This window comes from Rhinoraja longicauda, chromosome 3 (assembly GCF_053455715.1).
Source record: "Rhinoraja longicauda isolate Sanriku21f chromosome 3, sRhiLon1.1, whole genome shotgun sequence".
Lineage (NCBI taxonomy): Eukaryota > Metazoa > Chordata > Chondrichthyes > Rajiformes > Arhynchobatidae > Rhinoraja > Rhinoraja longicauda.
Genome location: NC_135955.1, coordinates 41,412,608 through 41,438,028, shown reverse-complemented (window position 1 = coordinate 41,438,028; position 25,421 = coordinate 41,412,608). Strand labels below are relative to the sequence as shown.

The following is a 25,421-nucleotide window of genomic DNA, read 5'->3' as shown; positions in this document are numbered from 1 at the left end:
AAAAGCACACCAATGCCTCTACTTTCTCAGAAGACTAAGGAAGTTCAGCATATCACTAACAACTCTTACCAAATTCTATAGATGCACCAGATAAAGCACCCTAATGGAATGAATCAGACCTTGGTTTGACAACAGCTCTGCCCAGGAGCTTGCAGAGAGTTGTGGATGTAGCCCAGTGTAATACACAAACTCGCCTCCCTACTATCAACTCCATCTACACTTCACCCTGCTGGGGAAAGCAGCATACATAAACAAAGACCTTATCATTCTGATTATTCCCTGTACTTCCCTCTTCTGTGGGCAGAAAAAAAAGCTTGAAAGCACGTACCACCAGATTCAGGATCAAACTAACTCTTGTCAGCCATCCTCATTACAGACCTTGGAATTTTTCCCTGTAACTGTAATGCAAAAATGCTGTAATAGTATGTTCTCTTCTCTGGTATTTTACTTTTTGCACGACCTGTTGTACTTGTGTGTGTCTTGATTGCATTCATGATTTGACTGGATAGCATTCAAACGAGGCTTTTAACTGTATCTTGGTAGAAGTGACAATAATAAACCAATACCACCAATATCATTCACTAGGTGACCAGAACCGCACACAACACTACGTATAACATTGCACCAATGTCATGTACAGTCATAACATGAGAACCCAAATTTTGTACTTCGTGCCTTGACTGATGAAAGCAAGCATCTTCTTCACCCCCAACTGCCCAAACTTCCAGTTTCAGGCAACTATGTATGTGTAGCCCCAGGTCTTTATATCCCCCCCTCTCCCCATCCCCCCTTCCCCATCCCCCCTTCCCCATCTCCCCCCTTCCCCATCCCCCCTTCCCCTCCCCCCTTCCCCTCCCCTTCCCCTATCCCCTCCCCTCCCCCTTCCCCTCCCCCTTCCCCTCCCCCTTCCCCTTCCCCTCCCCCTTCCCCTCCCCCTTCCCCTCCCCCTTCCCCTCCCCCTTCCCCTCCCCCTTCCCCTCCCCCTCCCCCTTCCCCTCCCCCTTCCCCTCCCCCCTTCCCCTCCCCCTTCCCCTCCCCCCTTCCCCTCCCCCCTTCCCCTCCCCCCTTTCCCTCCCCCTTTCCCTCCCCCCTTCCCTCCCCCCTTCCCCTCCCCCCTTCCCCTCCCCCCTTCCCCTCCCCCCTTCCCCTCCCCCTTCCCCTCCCCTTCCCCTCCCCTTCCCCTCCCCTTCCCCTCCCCCCTTCCCCTCCCCCCTTCCCCTCCCCCCTTCCCCTCCCCCCTTCCCCTCCCCCCTTCCCCTCCCCCCTTCCCCTCCCCCCTTCCCCTCCCCCCTTCCCCTCCCCCCTTCCCCTCCCCCCTTCCCCTCCCCCCTTCCCCTCCCCCCTTCCCCTCCCCCTTCCCCTCCCCCTTCCCCTCCCCCCTTCCCCTCCCCCCTTCCCCTCCCCCTTCCCCTCCCCCCTTCCCCTCCCCCCTTCCCCTCCCCCCTTCCCCTCCCCTTCCCCTCCCCTTCCCCTCCCCCTTCCCCTCCCCCTTCCCCTCCCCCTTCCCCTCCCCCTTCCCCTCCCCCTCCCCCTTCCCCTTCCCCTTCCCCTTCCCCTTCCCCTCCCCCTTCCTCCCTCCCTCCCCTTCCCCTCCCCCTTCCCCTCCCCCTTCCCCTCCCCCTTCCCCTCCCCCTTCCCCTCCCCCTTCCCCTCCCCCTTCCCCTCCCCTTCCCCTCCCCCCTTCCCCTCCCCCCTTCCCCTCCCCTTCCCCTCCCCCCTTCCCCTCCCCCCTTCCCCTCCCCCCTTCCCCTCCCCCCTTCCCCTCCCCCCTTCCCCTCCCCCCTTCCCCTCCCCCCTTCCCCTCCCCCTTCCCCTCCCCCCTTCCCCTCCCCCCTTCCCCTCCCCCCTTCCCCTCCCCCCTTCCCCTCCCCCCTTCCCCTCCCCCTTCCCCTCCCCCTTCCCCTCCCCCTTCCCTCCCCCTTCCCTCCCCCTTCCCCTCCCCCCTTCCCCTCCCCCCTTCCCCTCCCCCCTTCCCCTCCCCCCTTCCCCTTCCCCTCCCCCTTCCCCTCCCCCTTCCCCTCCCCCCTTCCCCTCCCCCCTTCCCCTCCCCCTTCCCCTCCCCCCTTCCCCTCCCCCTTCCCCTCCCCCTTCCCCTCCCCCCTTCCCCTCCCCCCTTCCCCTCCCCCCTTCCCCTCCCCCCTTCCCCTCCCCCCTTCCCCTCCCCCCTTCCCCTCCCCCCTTCCCCCTCCCCTCCCCCTTCCCCTCCCCCCTTCCCCTCCCCCCTTCCCCTCCCCCCTTCCCCTCCCCCCTTCCCCTCCCCCTTCCCCTCCCCCCTTCCCTCCCCCCTTCCCCTCCCCCCTTCCCCTCCCCCCTTCCCCTCCCCCCTTCCCCTCCCCCTTCCCCTCCCCCCTTCCCCTCCCCCCTTCCCCTCCCCCCTTCCCCTCCCCCCTTCCCCTCCCCCCTTCCCCTCCCCCCTTCCCCTCCCCCCTTCCCCTCCCCCCTTCCCCTCCCCCCTCCCCCTCCCCCCTCCCCCTCCCCCCTCCCCCTTCCCCTCCCCCTTCCCCTCCCCCTTCCCCTCCCCCTTCCCCTCCCCCTTCCCCTCCCCCTTCCCCTCCCCCTTCCCCTCCCCCTTCCCCTCCCCCTTCCCCTCCCCCTTCCCCTCCCCCCTTCCCCTCCCCCCTTCCCCTCCCCCCTTCCCCTCCCCCTCCCCCTCCCCCTCCCCCTCCCCCTCCCCCTCCCCCTCCCCCTCCCCCTCCCCCTCCCCCTTCCCCTCCCCCTTCCCCTCCCCCCTTCCCCTCCCCCCCTTCCCCTCCCCCCCTCCCCTTCCCCTCCCCCTTCCCCTCCCCTCCCCCCCCCCCTTCCCCTCCCTCCCCCTCCCCTCCCCCCCTTGTCTGAGTTAAGTTCCATTTGCCAATACCTGCCGACTTTCCCATTTGATCTAGATTCTGTTAAAAATCTTAAATAATCTTCTTCACTGTCCACTATACTTCTGATTTTGTTGTCATCTACAAACTTACTACATTTAAATCCAAATCGTTAATGTAGATAGACAATAGGTGCAGGAGGAGGCCATTCGGCCCTTCGAGCCAGCGCCGCCATTCAATGTGATCATGGCTGATCATTCTCAATCAGTACCCCGTTCCTGCCTTCTCCCCATACCCCCTGACTCCGCTATCCTTAAGAGCTCTATCCAGCTCTCTCTTGAATGCATTCAGAGAATTGGCCTCCACTGCCTTCTGAGGCAGAGAATTCCACAGATTCACAACTCTCTGACTGAAAAAGTTTTTCCTCATCTCAGTTCTAAATGGCCTACCCCTTATTCTTAAACTGTGGCCCCTTGTTCTCCCCCAACATTGGGAACATGTTTCCTGCCTCTAACGTGTCCAACCCCTTAATAATCTTATACGTTTCGAAAAGATCTCCTCTCATCCTTCTAAATTCCAGTGTATACAAGCCTAGTCACTCCAGTCTTTCAACATATGATAGTCCCGCCATTCCGGGAATTAACCTAGTAAACCTACGCTGCACGCCCTCAATAGCAAGAATATCCTTCCTCAAATTTGGAGACTAAAACTGCACACAGTACTCCAGATGCGGTCTCACTAGGGCCCTGTACAACTGCAGAAGGACCTCTTTGCTCCTATACTCAACTCTTCTTGTTATAAAGGCCAACATTCCATTGGCTTTCTTCACTGCCTGCTGTACGTGCATGCTTCCTTTCAGTGACTGATGCACTAGGACACCCAGATCTCGTTGTATGTCCCCTGTTCCTAACTTGACACCATTCAGATAATACTCTGCCTTCCTATTCTTACCACCAAAGTGGATAACCTCACACTTATCCACATTAAACTGCATCTGCCATGCATCCGCCCACTCACACAACCTGTCCAAGTCACCTTGCAACCTCATAGTGTCTTCCTCACAGTTCACACTACTACCCAGCTTTGTATCATCTGCAAATTTGCTAATGGTACTTTTAATCCCTTCATCCAAGTCATTAATGTATATTGTAAATAGCTGCGGTCCCAGCACCGAGCCTTGCGGTACCCCACTAGTTACTGCCTGCCATTCTGAAAGGGACCCATTTATCCCCACTCTTTGCTTTCTGTCTGTCAACCAATTTTCTATCCATGTCAGTACCCTACCTCTAATACCATGTGCTCTAATTTTGCCCACTAATCTCCTATGTGGAACCTTGTCAAATGCTTTCTGAAAGTCAAGGTACACCACATCCACCGGCTCTCCCCTGTCAATTTTCCTGGTTACATCCTCAAAGAATTCCACAAGATTAGTCATGCATGATTTCCCCTTCGTAAATCCATGCTGACTCGGAACAATCCTGTTACTACTATCCAAATGCTCCGCAATTTCGTCTTTTATAATTGACTCCAGCATCTTCCCCACCACTGATGTCAGACTAACTGGTCTATAATTTCCCGTTTTCTCTCTCCCTCCTTTCTTAAAAAGTGGGACAACATTAGCTACCCTCCAATCCACAGGAACTGATCCTGAATCTATAGAACATTGGAAAATGACGAACAACAGTGGGCTCAGCCTGACCCCTGTGGCACACCACTGGTCACAGGCCTCCAATCTGAAAAACAACCCTCCACCACTGCCCTCTGACCTCCAACACCAGGCCAAGTGATGAGGCAAAACTATCTTGGGACAGATCAAATCTAATACGGTGTGTCTCTGAAGGAACAACAAGTTTACAATTCAGGATCTTCTACAACTTGAAGTAGAGAGTGGTGTCCCCATATACTGCTGCCCTTGTCCTTCTTGGTAGTAGAGGCCATGGGTTTGGGATGTGCTATTGGAATAGCCTAAATGAGTAACTGGCAATGTGTTTTGTAGATGGTACTCGCTGCAGTTACCATGTACTGATGGTGGAGGGAATTAATGTTTAGAGTCATGAATGAGGCATCAATAAAACCTTCTGTTCTTCCATAGTCTCGAGCATTTTGAGGATTGGTGGTGGGAAGATACTAGTTGTTGGGAAGTGGGTTATTCTTTGCTGGCTAGCCAGCCTCTGACCTGCTCTTGTGGCCATGGTTTGGCTTTAGACTTTGGACCATAGACATGAGATACAGCACGGAAACAGGCCCGTCGGTCCATCGAGTCCGCGCCACCCAGCGATCACCTCATACACTAACACTCTCCTGCACACTAGGGACAATTTACAATTTTACCGAAGCAAATTAATCTACAAACCTTGTGCGTCTTTGGGATGTGGGAAGAAACCAGAGTACCCAGAGAAAACCACATGGTCACAGGGAGAACGTACAAACTCCGTACAGTCAGCACCCATAGTCAGGATCTAACCCAGGTCTCTGGTGCTATAAGGCAGCAGCTTTACCACTGTGCAACCATGTCGCACTTGTCATAAGGTCATAAGGAATAGGAGTAGAATTAGGCCATTCGGTCCATCAAGTCTACTCCGCCATTTAATCATGGCTGATCTATCTCTCCCTCCTAACCCTATTCTCTTGCCTTCTCCCCATAACCCATGACACCTGTACTAATCAAAAAACTATCTATCTCTGCCTTAATCTCTGCATTAATTTGCATCTCCACTGACTTGGCCTCCACAGCCTTCTGTGGCAAAGAACTCCGCAGATTCACTACCCTCTGACGAAATAAAATTCTCCTCATCTCCTTCCAAAAAAACGGTCCTTTAATTCTGAGGTTATGATCTGCAGTCCTAGACTCTCCCAGTAGTGGAAACATCCTCTCCACGTCCATTCTATCCAAGCCTTTCATTATTTTGTATGTTTCAATTAGGTCCCCCCTCATTCTTCTAAAAACCAGCGAGTGCAGGCCGAGTACAGGCGCAGGCCCAGTGTCTTGAAGCTAGTGCGTTATGACCCGCCAGATGCATTCCATCTTGAATCTGTAGATGAATCTAAAGATGGCTCAGGGTGACTGCAGTGACCTGTGCCACGTACAGACCACCGCGAGCTACTTGCACCTGATGACCAACATCATGCCCACCATCAAATCTATATCGGTTCTTGGAACAATCCCATTCCTCTGCCTACAACCTGGTAATCTTCCCTCCTGAAGAAATAAACAAAGAGCTGGAGTAACTCAGCAGGACAGGCAGCATTTCTGGAGAGAAGGAATGGGTGATGATTCGGGTCGAGACTCTTCTTCAGACTGGAGTTTGAAGGGTCTCAACCCGAAATGTCATCCATTCCTTCTCTCCGGAGATGCTGCCTGTCCCGCTGTGTTAATCCAGTTTTTGTGTGTCTATCTTCAGTTTAAACCAGCATCTGCAGTTTCTTCTTACACAATCTTCGCAATCTTCCTATTCATTAAGTAGGCAATTAAACTACCAACAGGCACGTCGTTGAGATGTGGGAGGTAGCTGAAAAGGATGGAAAAGCCCACACGGTTGAATGGAAAACGTGCAAACTTCCACAGAACAGCACAGGAGACCAGGATCAAGCCTGGGTCACTGGAGCTGTGGGTTTGCAGCACCCCCAGTTGCCCTTTAATCCATTCAGCTTTTCATATTTGTTTTCTACAGCTGCTGGTCAATGATTGGGTTAAACCTATAAATCAATTATGACAATAAAATTGGATCATTTGAGGGGGAATTGCACTTAGAACTAATGTCAGCAGGAGCTAAGATTGGCCGTGTGACCTTCAGTGTATATTAGTGACGTTGGCATCCCCACCCCCACCCTACCCCCATAACATCAGGTAGCTGACTACCTAAGTCCAGCAGGAATTGGGTGAAGACAACTCTTGAGGGAACAGGCACTGATGTGTTAAAGAGTACAAGAATGCCAACAGCTGTTGTTTTTTTTCTGGACATCTCACCCAATAGTGTGTTGTTGATGCACCATTTATTAATGTGTAAATTGGCATCGGTTTCAGGGGATCACGAAAGATGCAATGAAGTATAAATCTCCAGAAGTTGCTTGTAAATTATATCTTGTCTCACCCTCCTTATTTAACTAGCCACAGAAGGTTAAGCCTTGTAATTAACTCTGCCTTGTAATTATTCTTTATTAATAACTTGTTAATGTTTTGCTGTTTTTCCCCTCTGGCCCAGAAATTGATGTTAAAAGTATTTGATCTAATCATCCTTGCATAACATATTCAAGATTTTTTTTAAAATCTTGAATTTTCACATTTTATTTCTATTTTCTTTCCCTTTTTCTTATGGCCTGTTTGACTCACTCGCCCTCTTATTCCATCATTCCAGATTTTCTCATTCCTTCATTTTAATGGTCTCGCAATCAGTCTTGATATTCAGAAAGGTGCAAGTGCCTCTGAGCCCTTGGAATGGTCTCAGAAAATTACTGTTCAACATGTTTTTTCACTGAAGAGTACAAAATAAAGCCTAACTAATGATGTACCAAGATGCTCTGCTTTAGTAATGCTCTGCCAGTAAAATTGAATTTGATGTTTATCAAATTTCTACCACATTTCCCCAGGGATATACTTAATTGAAATTGTAAAATGAACTGTTGAAATAAACAAATCTGTGTAGTTTTGTGTTGACATTGTAGCTTGTAGTTCCTTCTAAAATAACCCATCATTTTAAGAGACATTTTCATTCGAATGATCCCTTTTGTTCATTCAAACTATAGGTATACTAAGATATTGCAAAGGTAGTACAAGAAAAGATTGATATCAACATGTCTACGCCATTCAAAAAAGAATTAGAAAAGTATCGCGATGTTGATGAAGATGATCTCCTCCGAAAATTATCAGAAGAGGAGATCCAACAGTTGGAAGATGCGTTGGAAGAACTAGATCCAGATGTATGTATAATAATTGCTCATACGTTTAGTTCCATAAAACATTTTTTGTTTCCAGTACAAATTGCTGCAAAGATGTGTACATTAACTGCCCACCACATTGAGATGAATTTTGTTTTATTTAACTTTAGCTAAATAATCATCAATTATTCCAATGAATTTTAGTCTTAATCTGTAAACCATGAATTTAGTTAAGCATTAAAATAAACAAATTGAAATTGGTGAAGTACTGCTTCAAAATCATCATTAAAAACATATGGCTTCAATACTCTCAATGTTAGCTTTGTGTAAAGTATTGCATAGGTCATTTCTGAATAGATAGTGAAATAACTGTTCAGAGGTCTTCATCTTAAATGTTACTTTTAATAATTAGTTGGGTTAGGGTAGTTATTTGTTATCCATAACTGTTGTCACTGCTGTTTTGAAGCTTTGCAAAAATATGAAATAAATATTTTATCTTTACCCAATTTTCTAACAATTCTGAGGTATGTCTTGTCAGATGCAGGGACACAGTTGACTTTTGAATCGATCGGCAACTTAAGGATATGGCGGGCTTGAAGTCTGAAATATATTCAGACTTGAAGAGTTGATCTTAGTTGTAAGGTTCAACTGTATTTCCAATCCAATGGCAAATGACTGTTTGTCTGTGCAATTGCTTATTCAAATATACACAAACCAGCAAAACTTTTGTTCCAAATTTCACTAATTTCTTAGATTGGATCATTTCCATGCTTTAAATTCAGATTATAAAATTCTGGCATGGGAGCAGTGTAGTGATTTGGGGCACACACTATGGCAGCATTCTGCAATGCCTTCGCAATCAACTAGTGTCAGAGATATTGGCTCTACTTTAAGTTGGCTGTTTCTAGAAGCGAGCAATGACAGTGAGTTGTTGAAATCTCTTCAAATAACATTGCAATTTTGAATTTGTTTAAGGAAAGGTTGAAGAGAGTTCCGTTTGAATGCCCTTTATTGGTAACATTTCAAAGAAAGGGAGATAAATGGTTAACATGAAGATGGAGGCAGACAATCCTCACTGTTGACTGTATTCTAACTAACCAAGGCATCAAAAGCATTACCAGTACAGAAAGTATAATATTCCAACTGCTGGACCAAGTATTATTCAATAGATAACAGGGTAACAACTGCTTGAAGAGTTACATTAAAGATGCAAAGGCCTAGGTCATTGACCTGAGAACTGTCATACAATTGTGATCTGGTACTGAGATTTTTGGCCTCCTACCACAACTATCTTTCTGCGTGCCAGTATGATTATAGGTTGAGATGCCTACTTCTCAAATTCCTTTTAAAATTTTAATATAACATTTTAACATTGACTTTATGGGTAATGGCCTGGAATTTACAGGAGTCACAACTCAGCACACTGACAATGTCTTCTTAGATTCAGGTTGGTTTATTGTTCTTTCCACCAGGATGCAATGAAATTCCTTCTTCGCATGAAGCTCAGAGTAAATAGTTTACATGATAATGATAAATGCAATATTAAATAAGCCAACTAATGCAAAGCAGTAGAACGTTGCCAAGATTGTTATGAGATTTGAAGTGGTGAATAAAGAATACAAAAGAACAGAATGCAATAACTGAATAGGGTAGAGTAGACTGTTGAAATGCGAGGTTGAAGATGTCGGCGAAGACTGTAGCCAGTTGATAGATGCATGATTTCATTATTCATCACTGCAGTTGCAAGCAGATATGAAAGCAGATCTGACATCTGCCACCAAGATGAAGGGACTGAGCCACCTGGGGATGGGGACACACCTAGATGGAACTTTGCTTGTCTGTTTGAAAAGGTTGTAAAAAGCAACAATCTCATACAGTAGACATGCACTGTTGCCAGAGATCACTCTGATTTTGGCTTGTAGCCTGTGATGGTATTCAGGCCCCGTCACAGTATGCAACAAGCACTTGACTGTCCCGAGCCACCACTCCCCAGAACAAAGACTGGACCGGATGTTTTATATTGTAAAGATCAAAAAGACACATTCCTTAAGGCATTAGTCATGGTCCCAAAATGCTGTAGTTCGTTAGCACCTTCCCGGCAAGTCTGAGATTGTCTCTCTTACATAGCCAGGTACATCAAGGGAAGAACAGGAAGGACAGATTTCTAAAGGGATTATTCCTGGTTCCAATATACAGCAGCCCAAGCCCAGCAGTCTGGGTTTGTCTCTTCTTATCAGTTAGCACTACTGTGTAGATCAAGAGCAATGAGTTGATAGTACCTCAAGGGAAGAACAGGAAGGACACATTTCTAAAGGGATTAGTCCTATGCTCCCTCATGCATCTATTATGTATTTAAAGCATTTAACCCTTTCAGAATCTAGTGGAAGATATATGCTGCATCCTCAGTGCAAAGGTGATTGAGATATTAATTGCTTAAGAAGATGAATAATCATTGGGCTAATTTGTTCTGCATAGTTTGATGTTCTTATGCTTTTGAGGCTGCATTCATCTAAACAAATTGGGATTAGACTCATGATGACCCAAGACAGGTGGTGGAATGCTTCGGGGAGGTGAATCATTCATGCAGAATATCAATCTTTGATTCATCCATATACCCACAGTATCTATGAGGGTCTATGTGGCTGGATTGTTTAAGTTACTGGTTGTAAGTGACCCTCTAACACAATAATAATGTGGGATTTAACAAAAGTAATTCTGTTAAATTGGGTGAATTTTTGTTGAAATGGTCACTGGCTGGAACATATATTGGTAATAATATTACTTGCCACATTGGTATTCTGGATAACCTAGTGTGTTTTTGTCTTTGAGTGTATGGGTGATAATTTGTGGCCAATATGAATGAGACCTGGGCAATTTCAAGAGTGGGGAAAGGTACGTTGTAATAGTGGAGTGTACATCAATGGTCGGCACTTACTCTTTTGAGTCATGAGAAAAAAATCAGGTATAGAATTTGTCAGTATGCTTTGCATGCTGCATGAACCTTAGGTTATGCTTGGGACCCAATCTAATGGCTGTTCTCCCTTTGTGTTGTTGGTGTATGGCCTCACAAATCATATGAGCAGTTGATGCTGCTTTAACAGATAGTTAGATGATCCAGTATCAAGTACGTTTTGATAGAAACTAATTATCAATTACCAGATTACTAATGAAAGGGCATCAACTAGTTCTCTGCTTCCCACACCTGAGAATTTTCAGCATTATTTATTTTTATTTCAGAACTTTAGTATCTGCAGTCTTTTACATTTCCGTTCCCCCTCATTCTTCTAAACCCCAGCGAGTACAGGCCTAGAGCCGTCAAACGCTCATCATACGTTAACAGCTATTTTCAGGTCCTTCCAGAGATGTTCGATGGGTTTCAAGTCCGGGCTCTGGCTGGGCCACTCAAGGGCATTCACAGACTTGTCACAAAGCCACTCCTGCGTTGTCTTGGCTGTGTGCTTAGGGTTGTTGGCCTGTTGGAAGGTGAACCTCCGCCCCAGTGTGAGATCCAGAATGCTCTGGAGCAGGTTTTCATCAAGGATCTCTCTGTACTTTGCTCCATTCATCTTTCCCTTGATCCTGACTCCCAGGATCTGGCAGGAACTGCCACTGAAGTCTCCCAGTTCCTGCCACTGAAAAATAGATCTAGGCCTATATCAATTACTGATTTATAGCCTTAAACAATGTTCTGTATTTCTAGCACTTGGTTATGCTTGAGAATAACTGAACATCTATACCTGTGAAAATAATTCTTGAGAATTATTTTCACAGATATAGATGTTCAGTTATTTCAAATTTTGTGTACCTTTGGCAGAGTATTTTTTTAAGTGCTTGATAACACTCTTTTTCAAAGTAGCAATGTTGAAGTTAATTTGAGTGGTTCTCTTTCCTAAAAGGAATTTATTTTAAGCTAAGATGAACTTAATGAAAAGGGAGCTAATCTATCTTCTGTTTTTGTCACATTATTGACCAATCTGTTGGGTGTAGGGAGCAAGTTAAACTATACAAGTTCCAAGTACTGTTCTTTACTGAAATTGCAAAGAAATGCCATGTAATGAAGTATATATTGACATGTGAATATTGTGCACTGAGATTCCATGGGCATTGTGTCCAGGGCTTTGATAAATACCGAAGTACATCTGCTACATTCCTAGCCCTTATTTCCAAAATGAACACTGCAGATACAAATATTTTTATACACATCGGTGATATCATTGGCAAATTTAAAGATGACGTTGGAGCTGTGTCTGGCTACACAGTCATGGGCATAGAAAGAGTAGAACTGGGACTGAGCACACAGCCTTGAGGTGCTCCTGTATTGATGGTTACCAAAGAGGAAGTGTTGCCATTTGGTGCTGATTAGCTTAGTTTAGTTAATTGTCACGTACCGAAGTACAGTGAAAAGCTTTTTTGTTGCATGCTAACCAGTCAATGGAAAGATTATACTTGTACATGATTTCAATTGTGCTGTCCACATTGTAAAGATACATGATTACAGAATAGCGTTTAGTGCAAGATAAAGTCCAGTAAAGTCCGATTACAGATAGTAAATACATGGGCCCACTATAATTTGCCTATCGCCACAATAGATCAACGGGAGATGTGATCAAGTGGACCGAGGGTCTCCAATGAGGTAGATAGTAGCTCAGAACCGCTCTCTAGTTGTTGATAGGATTCAGTCGCCTGATAACAGCTGGGAAGAAACTGTCCCTGAATCTGGAGGTGTGTTTTTTCACACTTCTGTACCTCTTGCCTGATGGGAGAGAGGAGAAGAGGGAATGACCAAGATGAGATTTGTCCTTGATTATGCTGGTGGCCTTGCCGAGGTAGTTGTGAAATGTAGATGGAGTCAATGGAAAGGAGATTGGTCTGGGCTGCATCCCCAATTCTCTGCAATTTCTTGTGGTCTTATAGACAATAAGTGCAGGAGTAGGCCATTCGGCCCTTCGAGCCAGCACCGCCACTCAACGTGATCATGGCTGATCATTCACAATCATTCCGGCCTTCTCCCCATATCCCTTGACTCCGCTATCTTTAAGAGCTCTATCTAGCTCTCTCTTGAAAGCATCCAGAGAATTGGCCTCCACTGCCTTCTGAGGCAGAGAATTCCACAGATTTACAATTCTCTGACTGAATTTTTTTTTCTTCATCTCCATTCTAAATGGCCTACCCCTTATTCTTAAACTTGGATGGAACTGTTCCTAAACCATGCTGTGATGCATTCCGATAAAAGGCTTTCTATAGTGCATCTGTAGAGGTTTGTGAGAGTTGTTGGGGACATACCGAACTTCCTAAGCCTTCTAAGGTCTGCTGATGAGGAAGTCAAGCATCCAATTACATAGGGATGAGCAGAGACCCAGTTGCCTGAGCTTGGTAACCAGTTGGAGGGGATGATGGTGTTGAATGCCGAACTGCAGAGTGGAAAGCCAACAAGATCACATCTCCTGTTGATCTGTTGTGGGCTGTAGGCAAATTATAGTGGGTTCAGGTACTTACTCAGGCAAAAGTTGACATGTGTCATAACCAACTTCTGAAAGCAATTAATCACCATGGACATAATGCCACCAGTCAATAGTCATTGAGTCATGCCATCTTAGTTTCTTGGGCACTGGTATTATTGATGCCCATTTAGAGGAGGTAGGGACCACGGAATGAGAGGTTGACTATGTCAGAAAAATCTCCAACTATTTGGTCAAGCAGGTTTTAAGAACATGGCCAGATAAACTACCAGGGCCGGACTCTTTCCAAGGATTCACCCTCATAAAGGATTGACCTTTTTGGCATCGACCTTGGTAAATGAGACTACCAAGGGGAAGAAGGGGCCCGATAAGGTACGTCAACATTATCCATTTAGAAGCAAAAGTAGAACACCATGAGCTCTTCCTGGAGTGATGCTTCATTGTCACTTGAATGATGGCTCATTGTCCTTGTTGGAAGTGATGGCATGCAAGCCCTGCTATAGCTGCTGAACGTCCATCTGATCTTACGGTTTAGAGCGAAAGTGTCTCTTGGCTTTTCTGATGGCCTTAATGAGGTTGTACCTGAACCTGTATGAATCTGTGTTGTTCTCCTTGAATGCCTGAGACCTTGTCCTCAGTCAATTACAGACTTCATGCATGGCTTCTGGTTAATGAACACTTGGATGGCATAGGTGGGAACATTTTGCTCCACACGTTTGCTTATGAAGTTAGTAACAACCGTGGCGTTTTCGTTCTGGTCCTTGCTGATTCCTTGAACATCACCCAGTCTACCAAAGCCAAACAATTGCAGTCATTCCTCGGACTCCCTTGACCCTTGATTCCCTTGACTGTAACTCTGTACAATCCTCACTGCAGTCTTCATTTGCTGCCTACATGCAGGAAGAAGGCACACAGCCAGGTGGTCCGATTTTCCAAAGTGAGGGTGGGATGGAACGATAGGCATCTTTGATGGTGGAGTAGCTAATTTTGAGAATATTTGCTCCTCTGGTGTCGCAGGAAAAATGCTAGCGTTAGTTAGGAAGTAACTCTTCAAATTAGCCTTGGTGGTGTCCCTTAGCTATAATGGGAAGAGCGCTTGTGTATGCCACCTGGTGTTTGTTGGCCACGGTATGCGGCTCCTTCAGTGCTAGTCTATTGTCTGCCTGTAGCCCACAGTCATGATGATGGAAGTGAATTCCCTCGGGGGGTATGAGAGACAGCACTTCACTGCCAGATGTTCTGGGAGCTGGAGTTGAACAAGACTCCTCTGTCTGAGCACCACAAAGAATTTACCCTGAGGCAGAAGGCACCGCCTCTCTCTTTTCCCAATGATGCCGTCTGGTCAATGCCATAGGTTCAGAAACCTTTGGGTTGAATTGCTGAGTGTGGAGAACTGAGGATGAGCCAAGTCTCTGTGAAGCAGAGTACACAACATTCCCTCGTGTCTCTTGGTAAAGCAATCTTACCCTCCTCAATCATATTTTCCAGGGATTGGATGGAAGCAGGTGGAAAGGGGGGGGGGTGCTTCAATCCTACTTGCAGGCTGCCCAGACGGTTCTCTGCTCTTTACTGTCCGTTCTTCCAGGCAACGCATCCAATGGATCATCCGGAGCAACTTAGGTCAGCTCCAACAAAATTCCACCACCAAATACATATTCCCCTCCTCTTTCAGTATTTTGAAAGGATCACAATCTATGCAACTCATGGTTTACCTTTCCAGTCCCTCCAACTACTCCCCAGCCAACGGCACATTCCCATACAGCTACAGGAGATGCAGCACCTGCCTTTTCATCTCTTCCCTTCCCACGATCTAGGGACTCGACACTCTTTCCAGGTAAGGTAGTAATTCACTTGTACTTCTTTCAATCTCCTGTATCACAATCAGTGTTTAAAATGTGATGTCCTCAACACTGGGGAAGCCAAATGCAGATTAGGTGATTGCTGTGTGGAGCACATTTTTTCAGTCCCGAGGACAGACAATGAGGTTCTGGTTGCCTCCTTCCATCCCACTCCCACTTTGACCTATTCTGTGTGAAGTCTCCTTCACTGTTGCAACGAGGCCCAATGCTAGCTTCAGGAGTAGCACCTCATCTTCCGTCTGGGCACGCTGCAGGATTCAGATTGAATTCTCACACTTGTTTGCATATCAAAGCTGGCCACATTTGCTGATCATCATTGTGGCTCAGATTTTCTCTTTCTATTTGTATAGTCTGGCTTGCTGGGCATTGCTGGGCATGGCATGTCTCATGGCCTTGCTATTAGCGACACATTACACAGACAAGGAAATGTAATCTGATCCCCTCAGCAGCTGCTAGATTTATTCATTCGGCCTCAGCCTATCAGAAATATTCCCTTTGATCAACTAATCCTCCCCACCTTCTCTGCTATTGTAAACTAACTTGTAAACTCTCTTTCCCAATTCTATTGAAGGGCCCAGCACTGGAAACGCAAACTGTTTCTCTCTCCCCAGATATCCTGTTAAGTGTTTATAGCATTTTCGGTTTTTATTTCAGATTGGCAACATCGCAGTCATTTGATATTCTCTTAGATTTACTTTTGTTGCAACAATTTTTTTCAAATCCATGTTTACTTTACTTATCTACATTACATTTTGCTACCCCTGTCAAAGGCTATTGATGTCGTTCATAAACAGTGCCAACCCTGCAGACTTGCAAAGGGCAACTAAACCAAATAGATTTGCACATCTTTAAACTGAGATCACCGAAGGCACTAAAAAAAACAAGCTTTTTTGTGTTAAAAAAAAGAATATTCATGCTTTAGTTTAAAGAAAGCAGTAAATATGCTGCTGATTTACTGCAAGTATGTGATGTAATACATGTCCAGAAGGAAATCTAATATACTGCGCATTGATAATTCAGTTGCTGTGTGATATGGAGTTAAACAGAACTTTAAAAGGTTAAAATATATTGCTGTATTTTGATTACATAATGAGTGTTGGGGAAAGAATTTGTACAAAAAAGGAAACAGTGTTTTTCTATTAACTGCTGTCAAGCCAAAACTTTTCTGTCCTGTTTTAGCATATCTGTGATGAATGTTTTGTACAAATGGAAACAGATGGGATAGATGCCTGTTTCAGAAGCACATTCTATGCAGGTCAAAGCAGTTTACAACTGGAAAAATAATGCATATAATTGCATAAATTTTATTCATAACACTTGAAGACACCTATTCCACACAGCAATGCAGAGGTAACGTTCAATCAGAGCTGAAAAAGCTGAAAGTAACAAAAAGCTGAAGTAACTTAGCGAGTCAGGCAACATCTCTGGAGAAAGGGAATAGGTGACTTTTCCTTTTCTCCAGCAATGCTGTCTGACCCGCTGAGTTACTCCAGCTTTTTGTGTCTATCTACGGTTTAAACCAGCATGTGCAGTTTGTTCCTACATGTTCCATCAGAGATTTTGCATTTTATTTAGTAATTCAATGTAGAGATGAAAGCTATTCTTAGAAGGGGGGGGGGGGGGTGGCGGGAGTGGCGGGGGGGGGGGGGGGGGGGTGGCGGGTTGGTAGATTAAAACAATGGATGCTGCTTCCCTTTTTCTGTTTGCCCTCTTCCATTCTGTGGTGTGCTTCTTATGGGCTCTACTGAATCCCCTACCCTTCCAATTATCAGCATCACCAGCCCGTAGTCTCTATTTAGATTCAGAGAGCTCTAAAAAGCAGCCCATATCATTCCTCAGCCTCAGATTCCTGAACAGGCGCTGTATTCTGTTATAATAATAATAATAATAATATATTTATTTTATATAGCGCCTTAACACATGCACAAAGCGCTTTACAAATACAATTAACATAGAAACAAACAGACAAACAGACAAACTATCCTGACGGAAAAGCGGCGAATAATCAACGCCAGCGTCCTCTCACGTCAGGGTCCGGCAGTAGACATTAAAGAACACAAGACACACAGATACAATTTTTTACACAAAACAGCCATCACAGTGATTGCTCTAGGCATACCCTCACTGTGATGGAAAGCAAAGTCTTATCTCCTCCTCGTTCTTCTCCCGTGGCGCCACGAGGTGATCGAGGCTCCCAACCCCTTGAAGCCCCCACCGGGCGATGGAAAGTCCCAGGGTCGAGCCGAGCAGGCCGATGAAAGTCCTGAGCCCCCACCGGGTGATGGAAAATGCCGCGGCCGAGCCACGCAGGGCGATGAGAGTCCTGAGCCCCCACCGGGCGATGTAAAGTGCTGCGGCATGACATGAGATGTCCAACAAAATGGAACCAATGATTCAAGGATGTCCTCACTGTCTTTTTTCCTTTTCATGATCCATCCTATGTTTTCAATTAGCACCTCATGTTAATTGGATCCGTTCCCTTAGCACAGTGAAGGTATCTCACTTTCTTCCATCATTGGTGATATATTTGAAGCATGACATGGAAATGCCTGGCCCATGACTCCTTAAAATGTAAAAGGAGCGTCTGGTTTGGCATTGGAAACTGAGCGTGGTCCTTGGGAACACGTAGAAGACCAGTGAAAATGGCAAATGGAATGCAATAGTCGATAGTGCTTTATTTATCACATGTGTAACTGCACAGTTTTGCATATATTACACATGCGGATGCCACCATTTTTGACACCATTGTTCAAAGTTCAAAATCTGGTGGGCTCGATCAATGTACTGGAGCAGTTCCCAGGAACCGACGTCCTTCTCCTCTCCTCGGCCGGCCATCTTTGTGTCCCGGGGGCGCCTCCTGCAGTCTACCTGAAGGCACTGGAGGCATTACCCTGGTTCACCTTCCCACCGGTCCTTGCTCCTTGCATCCAACTTCTCCAGCTCTCTCCCGGTTTTGCCATCTGCCAAGCCTTCGGGCAGGTTCCCGATCCCGTCAACTGCCGAGGTCCCGCTGACGACAAGGCTTCGTGCGGACTCCAATGATCCTTCGGGCAAGGTCCAGCTGACAGCGAGCTCTTGGGTGGACCCTAAGCCTTCAGGCGGTTCCCGGTCCCGCCGGAGACTGTGGCGGGCCTACCGGGTGGGTGCTCTGTTGTCGGTCCGCAGTGGGCAAGTCGGGCCTGCTTGCCAGGAACGTCCCAGCCCACTCATTGCCTCCATATAATCTAATCATCACCCTTGTCAATATCTCTTACCCCACTTGTAGTAGAATACAGATCCCACATCACTCTTGTCAGCCATTTCAGATCCTGGAAAGCTGGAGTAGAAGCAGGTCATACTTTATCCAAATATAGGGATTTGCCAATCATGATATTTTCGCTCTTGCAGTGACAGCATATGGTATCCCAGTTGTAATTAATCCTGAGGTGGTAGTTTAATCGTGTTAGTCTGTTGTGAAGCCTTCTGCCTATGTCTGATAGATCAACTCACACATCAGTGCATGAAGTCCTGGTTTACGTTCAGCAGGGACTTGGCCCGCTGATGAAAACTATCATCTAATTGTAAGCTAACAAATAAGAATTTGGAAATAAGTCAAATTGTAATGTCTGGGGCCATCATGTTTCTGCTAGGAGTTGAAACAATGGCCGCATTATTCGGGCCGCAGCGGGCACAAACCGGTGGTAGAATGCGACCATCCCCACGAACTCCTGCAGACCACGCACAGTAGAAGGCCGTGGGAACTGGTGAATGGCATCGACCTTTTCCGGGAGTGGGACTGCACCCTGTGGGGTCACACGATGTCCGAGGAAGTCGATGGACGTGAGGCCAAACCGGCACTTCTCCAAGTTGATGGCCAGGCTGTGGTCATTGAGCCGCTGACAGAGCTGCCGGTGATGTGTAACGTGCTCCTGCCGAGAGCGGCTAGCCACGAGGATGTCATCCAGGTACACAAACACCAACCCGAGGCCGCGACACACCCAGTCCATGAGGTGCTGAAAAGCCTGTGCGGCGTTTTTATGGCCGAAGGGCATCCGAAGAAATTCGAACAGGCCGAATGGAGTGATTATTGCCGTCTTGGGCACGTCATCCGGGTGGACCGGGATCTGATGGTATCACCGCACCAGGTCCACCTTAGAGAACAATTTGGCCCCTGCCAGGTGCGCGCTAAAGTCCTGTATGTGGGGGTCTTGGGTTGGGTTACCTGTGGCACTAACCAACTTGACAGTTGTTTTCCTAGTGCCATCAGAATCAGACAGGTCTGTAGGAAGCTGGTCGAAGAGCATTCTGTATGCACCAAATGACACCACGGTGTTAACTGACCACTGCTTGGTGGGTATATATTCGTTTTAATATATTAAAATGTTTTCAAATAAATATAATTTAAAGTTTATTGAGGGTATCCTGTTCATTGGTTGAAGTGAAGTCACATCAAAGTGTCAATGATAAACACTAATACATGCTCACACTTGCATCCACATGCACCCATTACTAACCTTGGGTTGTGGTTAACCAAGCTGAAATTTCACAGAGATGAAAAGCAGAATATGTAAGTGACTGAGTGGAATTGACTGTGCATTAGGAAAGGACAATGCACTGATAAAATTCTCCTACAATAAAATTTTGAGGATATTTTCAAAGCATTGAAGGTTTAATGTCCAGGTTTATAGGTCTGATCAATGCTTCTTCCTGTATTATGAACAAGTCGAAGAACAAGCATTATAAAGGACTTGGGTGCTAACAGTTTAAGTAAACTACCAAATAGTGTGACACGAAGATGGACACAAAAAGCTGGAGTAATTCAGCAGGACAGGCTGCATCTCTGGAGAGAAGGAATGGGTGACGTTTCGGGTTTTTCTTTTTTTCTTTTTTTTTAGTTTGTTGTTAAATGTATGTCTTAGTGATTCTTTGTATATATGTTTTAGTGTATCTTTAGTTTTGTATTATGTGGGGGGTGGGGGAAACTTTTTAAATCTCTTTCCTCGACGGAGATGTGACCTTTTCCATATCGTATCTCTGTCCGCACTGCGGCCTAACATCGTGGAGCTAGCGGCCTGTTGCTGTGGATCGACTTCCGGAGTTCCAACCGCGGGAGCCTGCGGACTTAACATCGTGGAGCTCACGGTCCCTTGGTTAGGGACTGACTTCTGGAGCTCCAAGCCGCAGGAGCTTCAGCCGCCCCGATCACGGGAGCTTCGATCACCCCGACGCAGGAGCTTTGATTGCCGGCTGCGGGAGCTTCAATTGCCCCGACTGTGGATGGTTCGACTGCCCCAACTGCGGGAGAAAAGGAGGGAAGAAGATAATATGTTATTGCCTTCCATCACAGTGCACTGTGGTGGATGTTTATGTTAATTTTTATGTAGTTGTGTGTCTTACTGCTTTTTTGGTATGACTGTATGGCAAATCAAATTCCTTGTATGTTTTTACATACTTGGCTAATAAATTATTTGTATCTATCTTGTATCTTCTTCCGACTGGATTGGTTTAAACCAGCATATGCAGTTCCTTCTTACACAAATAGTGTGGCACATCTGATTAACATATTGAGAAAGCATTACTGCTGCACAGGGGAGAATAACTAGAATCTGTAAAGTTAACAGGCCATTTACTTTTTGATAATTTCTATGCATTTCTATGGATGTTTCCAGTTCTTATCTCATGGCTCGGTTGGTGATTGTTATACCTCCGAGAGCATTTGGAATAGGTTATTAAATTGTTAAAAGGGCAGTGTTTCCTCTGTTGCCTTTTAGGTGTTTTTGAATTTGGACTTGCATCCTTTTCACAAACTGAAGGGACAATGGCTTAGCCGAATGTTAAGAGTCTAGAGTTTAATTGTCATATGTACCGTCAACAAAACAATGAAATTTTTACTTGCTGTTGCTGAATGGGCACATAAATGCAATAACACACAAATAATATATAATAATCAAAAATACATGAAATTATTAACTGTAATACTAAGTAACCATAATAGTGCGAAAATCAAAATCCTTAGTGCAACCAAAGATTGTGTAGTGTTCAAGAGCCTGATGGTTGCTGGGATGAAACTGTCACAGTTTTCAGCCTGTACCTTCTTCCTGAAAGTAGTAACAAAATGAGAGCATGGCCCATCTTTAATGATAGTGGCTGCCTTTTTGAGGCAGCATCTCCTTTCGATTCCTTCGATAGTGTGGAGGACAGTAGCTGTGATTGAATGAGAGTGTCCACCACTCTTTGTCGTCTCCTTTGTTCATAGGCCAAACCAGGATGCAACCAGTGAGTAAGGACTGCACTGTACACTTGTAGTTCTTAATCTCCTTTGAAGGAAATAGAGGTGTTGATGGGCTTTCTTTGTAATTGCATTGATGTGCTGGGTTCAGGACAGATGCTCAGAGAAAAGCACACCCAGTAATTTGAGTCTTGGGTATAGAGAGAGTAGAGTAGAGCAGGAGATAGCCTTGAGCTGCTCCTGTGTTGACGGTTATCCAGGAGGAAGTGTTGCTGCCAGTTTGTACTGATTGTGATCAGGCAATGAGAAGGTTGCGTATCCAATTACATTGGGGCGGCCAGAGACAGGTTCTGTAAATTTGATGATAAGATTGGAGGGGATAAGTGTTGATCTGTAGTCGATGAAAGAAGCCTGAAATATGTGCTCTTATTGTCCAAGTGATCTAGTGCAGAGTGAAGAGCCAGCGAGATCACATTACGTGTTGATCTGTTGTAGCAGTGGGAAAATTGTAGTGGGTCCAAGTCCTAACTAAGGCAGGAGTTTATTTACATCATAACCAACTTCTCAAAGCACTTTATCACTGCGGACAGTAGTGCCACTGGTCATTAGTCATTGAGGCATTCCATCTTACTATTATTGATATCCTTTGAAAGTAGGTGGGGATCTTGGACCTTGGTAAAGAGAGGTCTATATCCGCACAAATGTGTGAATAATGAAATCACAGTGCCTCAGATGCTGTATTTTTATTGGTGAACTGCTGAATATCAAGAAGCTTTAGAATAAAGTTCCAACCAAATTGATGCCCAATTAGAAAAGAAAAAAATCTGGTTTTGTGCAGTCTGACACATTTCTTGCATATTAGCTACCATTACTTTTATTAAAGCTGGGTGACACCAGGTTTGTGATTGATCTTTGCAACTGAATTTTTCTGCCCTGACTGAAACATTTAAAATGAAATCTTATGCTGCACCTTGCCTGACTGCTGAGTTTATTTTAATTTTGTTTTAGAATGAGCTTCTACCTGTGGGATTAAGACAAAAAGATCAGACAAAGAAGGCACCCACAGGGCCATTAAACAGAGATCAACTTCTGGAACACTTAGAGAAGCAAGCAAAGGAAAGCAGGGACATAGATGACCTGGTTCCATACACCGGTGAAAAGAGAGGTATGTGACATTTTTATGCAATTACAAATGTTGCATAATCTGCGCTTTTTTTGAGTGAACCAATATCCCGATGGTGGTTTGTAAATGTGACATTGGACAAGTTTAAACCAGATTGGCAGGGGGACGGGAATCCAATGCAGGCGTGAGGCAGGTGACAGTCTGGAAGTCAATATGAAGGTAATGAAAGCAAGTTCTGTAGACAGGACAGGCAGCAGCACTGTTGTTTACATTGCATTCATTTCAATACGTGAGGCCTGACGGGTAAGGCGGATTAACTCAGGGCATGGATAGGTACATGTGACTGGGACATTACACCCATTACAGAAACCTAGCTAAGGGAGGGACAGGACTGAAAGTTTAATGTTCCAGAGTACAGGTGCAACAGACGTTACAGAGGTGGGGTAAAAGAGGAAGGGGAGTTGCTTTATGGATTAAGGAGAATGTCACGGCAGTAGACCGAGAATAAATTACTGATGGTTTGTTTAATTAGGCTATATGGGTGGAGCTAAGAAATGAAAAGATGATCATCTTGTTGGGCCTGTGCTATAATAGTCAACAGGAATTAGGGGAGCAAATGTGCTGGGAGATTGCAAGTAGCTACAAGACTAATAGAGTTGTCATATTAGGGAATTTTAACTTTCCAATATAGACTGGGACAGCCGTAAGGCCAAGGGCTTAGATAGGGTGAGATTTGTCAAAGGTGTTCAGGAAAGTTTCCTTCGGCAATTTGTAAGTGGCCCCTACAAGGAAGAGGGAAAAGCTACTCTTAGGAAATTATGAAGGGTAAGTGACTGAAGTGTGGGAGGATGAGTCTTTTGGCATCAGTGACCACAATTCTATTAATGTTAAAATAGTTATGGATAAGGACAGGGCCGGCTCACAAGTTAAAGTTCTGAATTGGGGCAATGCAACTTTGATGGTATTACTCAGGAACGTGTTAAAATTGCTTAGAGTAGGATGTTTGCTGGCAAAGGGACGTTTAGAAAGCGGGGTGCTTTTAAAAGAGTGCAAAGTATGCATCTTTCTGGTAGTGTAGGGGGGGCAGTAAGGAACCCTGGATAATAATAATAATAATAATAATGCATTACATTTATATAGCGCTTTTCAAACACTCAAAGACGCTTTACAGGGATTACTAGAACATAGAGAAGTGAATAAATAGATAAATAAGTAAACGAACAGAAAAAGGAGACAGAAGGTGAGGTGACGGTCAGTGGTTGAAGGCAGTGCTGAACAGGTGAGACTTCAGTGATGTTTTGAATGTGGTGAGTGAGGAGGAGTCTCTGACGGTTTGGGGTAGTGAGTTCCATAGGGTGGATGACAAGAGAAAAGGTGGTCTGGTCAGGAAAAAGGATGTATGGGCCAAGTATAGGCATCTGAGATTAAGTGTATCCTTGGAGGAGTTTAGGGATGAAGGAGCATACTTAGGAAGGAAATCCCCGGACACAGGACAGTACAGTGGCACAGCTGGTAGTGCTGCTGCCTAACAGCACCAGAGACCCAGGTCAGGTACTGACCTGTGCGGAGTTTACATGGTCTCCCTGTGACAATATGGGTTTCTTCCAGGTGCTCCGGTTTCCTACCACATCCCAAAGACTTGCGGGTTTGTAGGTTAATTTTTCCCTGTAAATTGCCCTCAATATGTAGGGAGTGTATGAGAAAGTGGGATAGTATAGAATGTATGAATGGATGATGGTTGGCGTGGTAGGGCGGCACGGTAGCGCAGCGGTAGAGTTGCTGCTTTACAGCGAATGCAGCGCCGTCGACTCAGGTTCGATCCTGACTACGGGTGCTGCACTGTAAGGAGTTTGTACGTTCTCCCCGTGACCTGCGTGGGTTTTCTCCGAGATCTTCGGTTTCCTCCCACACTCCAAAGACGTACAGGTATGTAGGTTAATTGGCTGGGTAAATGTAAAAATTGTCCCTAGTGGGTGTAGGATAGTGTTAATGTGCGGGGATCACTGGGCGGCACGGACTTGGTGGGCCGAAAAGGCCTGTTTCCGGCTATATATGATATGATATGATATGATATGACTCAGAGGGCCAAATGGTCTGTTTCCTGGCTGCATCTCTAAACTGAACTAAACCAAAATCAGTAGTGCATAAAGGGGGCAAGAGATAGCTCTGGCAGATAAAATTAAAGAGCATCAAAAGAGATTTTATAAGGATATTAAGGGAAAGAGTGCAATGAGAGAGAGAATAGGGCACCTTAGAAATCAAAGTGGTCATCTAACTGTGGAGCCGCAGGAGATGAGCAAATTCCCCAATGAGTATTTCTTCTCTGTTTTTACTATGGGGAAAACATGAAAGCTAGGGAATTTGGCAGAGTTAATGGGGATGTCCTGTCTGTATTAAGTTAATGGGGATGTCTGTATTACAATCAAGGATGTACTGGACATTCTAGGGTGTATGAAGGTAAATAAATATTGTGGGCATGATCATATTCATTTGAGGACACTGGGGGAAGCGAGCAAAGAAATTGCAGACGCATTGACTGAAATATATGAATGATTGTTAGAAATGGGTGAGGTGCTGAATGGCTGGAGGGTGGCTAATGTGCCTTTATTTAGGAGGGCTACATGGAAAAGCCTGGGAACTATAGATCAGTGAGCTCAACATCTGTGGTAGGTAAGTTCAAGGAGAAGGTTTTGAGGGATAAGATATATATGCCTTTGAATAGACAAACGCTGATTAGGGATAGTCAGCATAGTTTTGTACGTGGGAAATCATGTCTTACGAATTTAATTGAGTCTTTTGAGGAGGTAACCAAAAAGGTTGATAAGAGAAAGACCATCGATGTTTCCTATATGGACTTCAGCAAGGCCTTTGATAAGATTCCACATGGTAGGCTGCTCTGGAAAGTTAGGTTGCATGGGATCCAGGGAAAGCTTGTAAACTGGATACAGAATTGGCTTCATGGAAGGAAGCATAGAATAGTGGTGGAAGGGTGATTTTCGGACTGGAGGCGTGTGACGAGTGATGTGTCTCAGGGATCAGTGCTGGACCCATTGTTGTTTGTGGTTTATATCAACGATTTGGATCAGAATGTGC

The 25,421-nt window shown here is 45.5% G+C and overlaps 1 protein-coding gene across 1 annotated transcript in view; it reads left to right on the top strand.

The window, feature by feature from the left end:
- tmod1 (tropomodulin 1) overlaps positions 1–25,421 on the top strand; it is a 70,798-nt gene that overhangs the window by 7,569 nt on the left and 37,808 nt on the right. Inside the window, exons 2-3 of the mRNA XM_078396940.1 lie at positions 7,548–7,721; positions 22,214–22,370. Of these exons, the coding sequence (XP_078253066.1) occupies positions 7,596–7,721; positions 22,214–22,370 (283 nt within the window). The 5' untranslated portion in view covers positions 7,548–7,595. The remainder of the gene's footprint in view (positions 1–7,547; positions 7,722–22,213; positions 22,371–25,421) is intronic.